Source organism: Syngnathus floridae, chromosome 13, assembly GCF_059516105.1.
Source record: "Syngnathus floridae isolate MCC-2025c chromosome 13, RoL_Sflo_1.0, whole genome shotgun sequence".
Classification (NCBI taxonomy): Eukaryota; Metazoa; Chordata; class Actinopteri; order Syngnathiformes; family Syngnathidae; genus Syngnathus; species Syngnathus floridae.
Genome location: NC_142425.1, coordinates 8434410 through 8444323, shown reverse-complemented (window position 1 = coordinate 8444323; position 9914 = coordinate 8434410). Strand labels below are relative to the sequence as shown.

Sequence of the window (9914 nt, the reverse complement as noted above, 5' to 3'; positions counted from 1 at the left end):
GGCAAAAGGGTTGCTTTTGAACCCTTGCAGATTTGCAACATATGGGCCTGATTTGAACCTGGGAGAAAAAAAATATATGTATATATATATATATATATATATATATATATATATATATATATATATATATATATATTACACTTGTAATTGTTCAAATTAATGACTACAATAAGAATAATAATGAGACGTGTCTGTAATAAAAATCAAAAGCAGTGGTCAGGATGGATGATTAGTAAGCAGTGAGTGGTCGACAAGTTGGCTGAACTTTGCAGTTATTAGCGCGTGCAATGAGCCTATTAACGCCTCGTCCGCGCGCGTGCGCGCGTGCGGTATAATGGTGTACAGTAGAGGGTCAGGTTCAATCGGGGAATGGGGAAAATATCATTTCTGACAGTTGGACCAATCTGGGCGACTAATTACCCAAATGGACAGGAGCTGTCAGGAGACAATAACTATTCCCTAATACAATTTGCCCCCCAAGTGCAATTTAATTTTCTCTTCCGCAGGAGGCTTGCCGCCTGCCTCTCTGCCCTGCTCTCCCTCTCTTCGGTTCTTCTCCTCCCCTGTACGCGGGTGCTTCTTCAGCTCCTCTCTTGACTTCCACGGTGCATCGTCACCAAGACTGGCTGAGGTACATGGGGACTCTTTTTCCGGGTTTAACCTGCAGGATGCAGCACTCCGTGCGGAAAGGTGAGGCGGAGGAAGGTGAAGAAGAAGAGGAGGAGGAGGAGCGGAGGTGAGGTAGGTCTGCACGATCAAGGAATATTTCTTCATTGTTGTAAATGCAAACAAAATGCAACATAAAGTTGGATTTCGTGAATGCATGAAAGTGGTGGATTTGACGCGTTTTGGGGAGAATCACAGCAAAAGATGACGTCTTGTGCCTGTGAGTGTGTGCGCGTGCAGATGTCAATAAAGTGAAAGATGAGCTCTAATTAAGAGGTGGCGGGTCAATGGCCATGGCAAAGGAGTCGCCCTCGCAGTGAATTACTGCCTCCTCCTTTGGCTGCATTCGATTCTTTCGAAAAATCACAACTTTGAACATATATGGATATTTTAAACGGGTGTATTTCTGTGCATTGCTTGTTGACAAAAAACGACATTTTGGGGGTAGGAGTTAGTGCATGGGGATTTTTGAAAATTGGAATTGCTTGTGGACATTATTGGATGACAGAAACTGCTTGCTTCACGTTTGCATTAAATACAATTCGAGATAGATAGATAGATAGATAGATAGATAGATAGATAGATAGATAGATAGATAGATAGATAGATAGATAGATAGATAGATAGATAGATAGATAGATAGATAGATGTGAATTAATTCAACATCTTTTATCAGTGTATAGATTTAATAATGGAATTTAGTAATTTTGGTGGATATTTTCGTCTATAAGATGATTTGCTGCATTGCATGTTATTGTTTCCATTATTACTACTTTTAAAACTGTTCTTTAAATATTCTCAAAACATCATGTTTCTTGTATCATGTTGACATTTTTAAAAATCCTTCATATTCATGTAGTTATCATATTTTGGAGGAAATTGTTGAAAGGAAAATTATTTTTTTATATGATTTTTGGTATGTATTTATTTATTTGTACATGCTGTACTCATCAGTATTTCACGTATGTTCGTTGGCGCCCATATGTGAGCCGTTCAGGTGGTTGTCAGTGGCTCGTGTTGTTTGTGTGTCTTGAAGTCAATTGGAAGCGACAACGGAGTTCATCTAGTTTGAACTCGCAGTCCCAAGCCTGTATAGAGAACACTTGAAAGCTCCAATGAGTTGTGTCAGAGCGATTGCAATGTCTTCTCGGACCACTCACGTGCATGTCGGAGTGACACGTCATTGCGCCATATTCCAAGAAACGCATTGCTGCTTTCTTTTCTTTCCTCAACCCTGAACACAAAAATGAAACCGAATTATTATTATTATTATTATTATTATTATTATTATTGTTGTAGTGCATTGTGAATATTTATTTTTGCTAAAACCTGAATGATATAGTGTGCAGGTGGTGAGTTATTAAAAAAACAAGACGTATGGCTATAGTGTACTATCCTGCGAATATTGCTTAAGAAAATAGACTGTGGAGCATCCCATCTGCATTGTACTTATTGTAATTTTGATCTCAGGAAAATAAGAACGCATAGTAAAATGTCTGCATTACATTTATATCTAAATTTATGAATTTCGAGTCTGTATACTTCTTCTGCAGTCTTATCTCGTTGCCATCACGTACACAATGGGAAAATTGTCATTCCATCGTTATACTTGATTGTTTAGTTCAAATAAATGTTAACTGGCTGTCGGCATTTGACATGAGAAAATGAGTGTGTATCGAATAGTGTCAAAATGACCAAGACCTACTTTTTGCTCGAAGGTTGATTGTGTAATCCAACACCATGCATCCGTGCTTATTATAATTTATAAGAAAACATAAATGATAGTAAATGATTGAATATAACGTGATTAGTTGTGTGCATCCCTCCTAAAGCTACTTGTTTTTGCTTCAGTATAAAATTCAACAATAAAATTGTTTTTATAGCAGCATGAAACATGCCACTTTCATGCACATTGGCTTGATGGTGGGGAAAAATCCAACCTTATGTTTTTACTTAAATATAAAAAAATAGTTTTGAACAATTTCTACTCATCTATCGTATAGCGTCAACCACTATTCCTGCTTTTATGCGAACGGAAAATGATTAGAACGCCACATCATCCGGATTATTGTTTAAAATGACACCAGGGCTAAAATTCTTATTTGCGGGGTCGTCCTATTTGGTGGCCCCGGGGTTCCTCAGGGGGGACACTCACGCTGCAGTGAGCTATTTATGGGCTCCAGCGGCTCATGGCCCGCCTCTGCTTCTTTTCTCCACCTCCCTTGGATGCTCAGGAGGAGGAGGAGAGGATGGAGGAGGAGAAGGGGGGGTGATGGTGGAGGAGCGCTCTCATTGGCCCTCGGTGAGTCTGCGCCGCGTTGACGTCACGGCCCGCCACCCCTGCAGGACTCAGGAGCCTGTCTTGATCCTGTCCAAAAAAGAGCTCGACACGGCCCGGCACAAGCGCGGACGCCATCGCTTGTTGGACATAACGAGAGGGTAGCAACACCAGAAGCCTATTTTGCTCCCTTTTTTTCCCCTCTCCTTTTTTTTCTTTTTAACATTCAGACGGCACGAGAGGGGGGGAGCGCGCCCACCGTGTGTTGCGGGTGTATGTGCGTGCGCGTGTCGGATCACGATGATGCAAAGTGCGACGGTCCTTCCCACAGAGAGTCCCGTTAAGAGTTTACCGGACATCCTAGGAGTGCCATTGCAACGTAAGGACATGCACCGATTACTCCTGTTCATATTAATATATGTTTTGATTTACGAATTTATTAGATTGCGTGTTACGAGTGCTGCACGAGGACGCTGTTTTAGCTGTGCTGTGTCTTTTTTTTTCCTTTACGCAACTACAGGGAAATGCATTTGCATATTCGTTCGTCTTGTTTGGTTTTATTTGTGTAAAAAAAAACACACCTAAATCTGCAAGCACCTTAGTTTTCAATTGGCCTAATTCTAAAAACAAACAAAAAAAAGTATTTAAATGCCAAAACGAAGACTGCCCGTCCCTATAATGCAAGCCCGGCTCGTGCATTGTGTTTTTTAAAAGGCCTTAGCGTGCGCCCCCCGTTTCATGTTGCACAAGATTTTGTCCCGTTGAGAGCGAAATATAGAGAAAACCTTAATGTGTAGTTGTGTAGGCATGCAAATCTCTTTTTCATTTATTATAATAGCACATAATGTGATTGCAACGGTAAATAATTCGGTTGTGACCTAATTCTGGTAAAATCGATCATTTCTGGCATACAGTCTAAAGAAATTAATCCACCAGAATCTAATAGAAAATAAAAATGTCAATAAATCTTTTTAATTGTGCTAGATTTTTCAAACAGACTATAAATGTGGTAAGATGCTATTTAATGTTATAATTCGAGGCAGATTAAAAGATTGGACAAAGATCCTGCCACTCAGCCCCCCTGGAGTGGCAACATCCTGCGTGGATTTAAAATCTGCATTTTTTTGTTTCTAGGAATAATAGAGATTTCTTTCCGTATCGTGCGTAGAAAATTCGACCAACGAACTAAATAGGAAAATGGAAACGGCAGAAAATGGATTCATTGCATGTGCGTGACCTCTTGCACAGTTGAGGTGATGAAGATGATGAGGTTTAATGTGATGATGGGGAGGGGAGTCATGGCAACCGATACCATGAGATACAATATCGCGCCATCATTTTTCTTTCTTTTTTAAAATGCTTATTTTAAATACAGTTTGTTGTAGTAAATCATTTACATTTGGTTGTTGTTACACAAACAAATAAATCAAGAAAATTTGAATGATGCACTCAACTCATAATAATATTAAACCAAATTGAACGCATTTAAACGAATATTTTAAGGCTGAGCCATTTTGAAATGTTTTGCGCATTTTGACTGTTTTTGGTCGCTTGGGTAGATGATACGGTGGCGTTAAAAAAAACATATCGGCAGCAAAATAGAAGGTAAGATTTTTTTCTGCTGTTTGGATGAGGAAGAAACGTTGTTGAGGTTATGCGAGCCAGTCATTATTGTGCATGCTGAAATTGACGACAAAAATGGACGTGCATCTGTGAGTTAAAAAAAGCAATTGATGTCAAACATCGTGTTGACTAACATAGTATTTGCTCTTTTTATTTATTTATTGTTTCATTTAAATATTTGTCGTAGCAGCCGATTGCACGCGGCTATAATAGCACGGTCGCTATATATAAAATGCTTTTTTTTTCGTTTACAAAATGTCGTCATAATTACAAAGTGTATCTCCTTTAAAACTACGACCACCGTATTGAGCTGTGTAAAATGATCAAAACCGTCAGCACCATGGACAGAGACATGCAAGTGCCAATTCATCCCGGAGAATGTGGTTTTAATCACAATTAAAGGCTAATTAAATAAGGACCATCAACGTGTTAATAAAGCGTTTTGAAAATACAGTAATAATATACTCAAATTGGACACGTGATTTATATGAGACTCATAAAATTTATGCATTTCAATCCTGACGTTTGCTGGCATGACATTTTGCATTTTTTTATTTCGTTAAGACGATGACGTCAATGCATTTAGCTGTACTTGTATTTCTTTCTTTCTTTCTTTCTTTCTTTCTTTCTTTCTTTCTTTCTTTCTTTCTTTCTTTCTTTCTTTCTTTCTTTCTTTCTTTCTTTCTTTCCAACTGTGGTGATGTGGTTCAAGTGAAGTAAAATGCAATTTTCAGTCCAACTTTATTTATTTATTGCCAAAATGACAAGAACAAGAATTTGATCCATACATGAAATAATACAGTGGACCAGATTTTGGCCCTCCAGCCTTGAGTTTAACACACGTGACTTTGACCTTGCAGCTTACATCTGCAAGAGGTATTTAACAATTAAATAAATATTTGTTTTTTGTATATTATAAAGCTTAGTGGTTTAGATATTTTTGTTTTAACATTTTTAGTATTGCATATATGATCACAGCCCCCCCCTCACAATTTACAACAACCATTTTCGTTACTAATGGTTGTCTGCCTTGTCAATATTTACATTGTAGACATTGAAATAGATGACAATGTGTGTGTTCCCCACCTGACAGAGATCCCTCAGTGTGCGGGCTGCAGTCAGCACATCGTGGACAAGTTCATCCTGAAGGTCCTGGACAGACATTGGCACTCCAAGTGCCTCAAGTGCGCCGACTGCCACACGCCGCTGGCCGACAAGTGCTTCTCCAGGGCCGGCAGCGTCTACTGCAAGGAGGATTTCTTTAAGTCAGTCTCTCCTTTGCCCTTTCACCTTTCTCATGACCTGCTAACCCACATGTTTTCAGAGAAGCTTCCTCAAATAAGATGAGGGAGTTCAGTTTAGCTTTCTTATGTAATACTAATTATTGCGCTTTGGGTTAATATGCGTGGAACCTTTTTTTCTGATCAGGGGCAATTTTAGTATGCGAAAACCATCCTAGAAATGCACTAAATGCAGGAAAAATACAATGCAATGATCAAAAATAATTATTTCCCGTACTTTGATTTATTTTGTTTTGCATTGTGGAAAAGCAGTTGCACATATTACAGGTAACCAGACACAACATTAGGTACACCTGCATCTGAACTACTCAAAAAGTGTATTGGCCCATCTCAGGCAACATGTTGCTGGAACTAATGAGTGAGTTTTTGATCATAAAAATATGCCAATAGATGTAGTATAGTCACATGGCATTCACGTTAATAGTATGTTGATGTGTATTTTAAAAAGAAACATTTAACATCCAAAATAGTTTAGGTGACAGAGTTCAGTCAGCATTTCATAATTGAAATATGAAAGGAAATGGATGAACTTATGTTTGTGGGTTTGCAGAATCTCTAATTAATGCAATATCCGGTGGGTTTTTGGAATATTCCAAATATTTCAGACGTGATATTGTGGTAGGGTAAGAGTCTTTTTTTTTAAAAAGAGAATTAACTTAAAGTTTAGTTGAGAAATATGAAAAAAAGATCTTACAATAAAAATAATATTTCTAAAGCAGTTGATGAATCTTTTAAATTGTATTTTGTAATGAGATTGTTGAGCACTGTGCAGGACACCGCTTGATAAAAGATTTTTTATAGTTAATTTATGGCGCATTTATAGGGATGCAAAGGGCACCGATTCAGTTGAATGGCCCTGGCGGAAAAAAAAAACTGCACCTTTAAAAATATAAAAATGCTCAGTTCAATTTGCTTAATGTACAATTGCATAGCAAAGCTGTTTCTTAAACTCTCTCATGTCGCTACATACAGCTAGCTAGCAATCTGATGTGAGAACACTGCAAACTACATTTTTTTATATATATATAATTATAGTTAATTTAACCATATGTTTATTATACTAAACAAATGAACACTTATCTGTCTATGAGCATTATTATCTTTGTGCTGGCCACATTTTTGTTCCAGCTCTCTCCGTACAAGTGTACCTAATATTGTGGCCTTTGTGTGTGCGTGTGTGTCGGCTTCACCTTGCTCTTTTACTGTCTCAGGCTCGCTGGCGTGATTTAGAGCCTCTCCTGAGTCAGTGTTTTATTGGTCCTCCTGAGGGTGTGTTTACTTGGAGCACCCTTCTCTCTTTTTCTCCTCCTCCTCCTCCTCCTCCTCTTCTTCTTCATCCCCTGTACTTCTTCTACAAACACATAAACACACACACACGCACAGACACACACAGTGGCCGCAGTGCATTGATCTTCTCCATCCATCAAGTTGCAGACAGGTCTATCGTTAACAGAAATGCATTCCAGTGCTGATTTTTTTTCTCTCGCTTCAACAGCTGGAGCTTCTATTAACACAGGCGGTGCACCATCACTCTTGACTGCAGTTGAGAGGAAAATACATATCGTAGCCATCTTAGTATGGGAAACTGCTTTAATCTCAGCTAGTCTCCATCGTTGTGGCGCTTGGCTGAAATCTTTCTTCTTTGCTCCCCTGCAGGCGCTTCGGGACAAAATGTGCATCGTGCCAACAGGGGATCCCCCCCACGCAGGTGGTGCGGAAGGCGCAGGACTTTGTGTATCACCTGCACTGCTTTGCCTGCATTATGTGCAGCAGGCAGCTGGCCACCGGGGATGAGTTCTACCTCATGGAAGATGGCAGGCTGGTGTGCAAGGTGGACTACGAGACGGCCAAACAAAACGGTCAGCATAAAAACAGATATCAAAAGCGATATCATTTGTATCTAAACATACTTTTTGTTCTGCTGATGTATGTTAGATGATTCCGAGGCGGGGACCAAGCGACCGAGGACCACCATCACGGCCAAGCAGCTAGAGACCCTCAAAAGTGCCTACAAGAACTCCCCCAAACCGGCACGACACGTCAGAGAGCAGCTTTCCTCCGAGACGGGCCTCGACATGCGAGTCGTGCAGGTAGACATCACTGTGGAAAGTAAAACTTATTTTGATTCAAATGTCACAAGAACAAAGATGGCCGATTGTGATCATGCCAAATGATATCCGAGGTCATTTCGATTTGAATTGGCACAATGCTAGTTATCTCGCTATCTCTCCATCTATCACAGATAAAAGCAAGTGGCTATGTGTGGAATACGTCTCAACAGGAATTCAAGCCACAAATCCACTTTAGAAGTTGGCAACTTGGCAAACAAGCAAGACTGTCCACGTTTTATTTAGGACCTTAGAGTTGCGATACATCTAACTTCAGAAGCGCTATTGTGCATTGCACTTTATTGTACTTCAACGTTTTAGACTGTGATAGACTACCTGTATTTTATTTGCGGATGGTTGTTTTAATAATAAAATCATCTTTCTCTTGATTTTCAACCATCTTGTCAGGTTTGGTTCCAGAACCGCAGAGCAAAGGAAAAACGTCTAAAAAAAGATGCAGGGCGCCATCGCTGGACTCAGTTTTACAAAAGTGTGAAACGTAGCCGAGGAGGGTCAAAGGTTGAGAAGGAAAGCTCGGCGGACGATGCGGGACTCAGTGACAGCGAGCTGAGCTTCAGAGGTAAATTCTCAAAGACTTTTGGCTCCTTAGGTGATTTAAAAATTACATTCTGCTCTGTCAATTTAAATTCAATTAATCGTCAGTATTGTACATACTTAAGTTAAATATAACTGAACTGTGCCCAAGTATTTGATAAGTGAAAAAATAAGTGACACTAGCGTCTCTGGTTGGCAGACGACCAGGTGGTGTCAGATCTGGGCCACGGCAACGGGCTGTACGGGAGCGTCGGCGACATGACGAGCGGCGCGGTGCTGAACGGCGGCTTCTCGGTGGACGCGGCGGGCCAACCGTACCACGACATCCGCGTGGGAAGCCCCTACGGTCTCCCGCAGTCGCCCTCCTCTATCGCTTCCTTGCCCGGCCATACCCCTTTGCTCAACAACCTGGCCTTCACCATGGACGCTCTGGGGGCGCAGGGCGGGCCCGGCGGCGTGGGTCAAGCTCTGAGGGCCATGGCGGGCGGCCCTACCTCAGACCTGTCCACGGGCAGCAGTACGGGCTACCCCGACTTCCCCACTAGTCCCGCCTCCTGGCTGGATGAGATGGACCAGTCTCAGTTCTGAGGACAAAACACAGGCAAGACTTTTTGTTTCCATCACGCTGGCAGTTATGGAAAGCCTTTGTTCGATCTCCTCGATTCCAAAATTGGGGGACGATTCCAGGGACGATTAGTTCTGTAAAATCTTCGTTAAAAATGCAGGAAAGCCAATTATCACGTTAGCGTAAATTGTGTTAAAATTTTATCGAAACTTGAAATTTTGAGTACATACACCCATTTTGTGTATAGAATTTATCAAGGATATCAAGGATGTGGAATTTAGGGGTTTCCATAAGTGGCGGCGTGTGGCAAACAGGTCAGCACTGAAGCCCAACAGTGCATCTTGCTCATCCTGAACTTCTCCAAAACGTGACTGACGACAAAAACACAACCAGGCTCTGATGGAGAGCGTCAGTCCGGAGGCGCCCGCATGTTTCTAACGGAACGTCCCGAGCCTTTTATATGCACTTTAATCTCCTCGCCGCTTTGAGGAGGAAAAGAAGAATGGGAGGAGAGGTGTATGCACAAGAGTGTCGCATCGAGAGAATTTTACAAGCACTGTGGCACAAGTGTTTATTTCGAAAACCCACGTGGACGTTTTTTTTTTGTACGGGGAGGGGGGGACGCGGGACACTGATGTTTTCAAACTTGTGAATCTGTAGCTGCTTGACTTGTTCTCGTCTGTGTAACGCAGTGTGCTCTTGAGTGTTTAATGTTCAAGAGAGTCCAGAAAACTTTGAAATGACCACAAAACATTTCAAAATGCACGGATGCAATGGATTTTTTTTTTTTTTCCCCAGACATGCCCATCTTTTGATAT

At 40.9% G+C, this 9914-nt stretch overlaps 1 protein-coding gene across 1 annotated transcript; it reads left to right on the top strand.

Moving 5' to 3' along the window:
* The first annotated feature begins 361 nt into the window (after positions 1-361).
* On the top strand, positions 362-9709 carry lhx4 (LIM homeobox 4). The gene is made up of 8 exons (XM_088394958.1): positions 362-741; positions 2901-3105; positions 3175-3323; positions 5661-5832; positions 7525-7727; positions 7804-7958; positions 8385-8556; positions 8731-9709. The coding sequence occupies exons 2-8, from the start codon at positions 2939-2941 to the stop codon at positions 9117-9119; spliced, it is 1407 nt and encodes a 468-aa protein (XP_088251084.1). The 5' UTR covers positions 362-741; positions 2901-2938; the 3' UTR covers positions 9120-9709.
* The last annotated feature ends 205 nt before the right edge of the window (positions 9710-9914 follow it).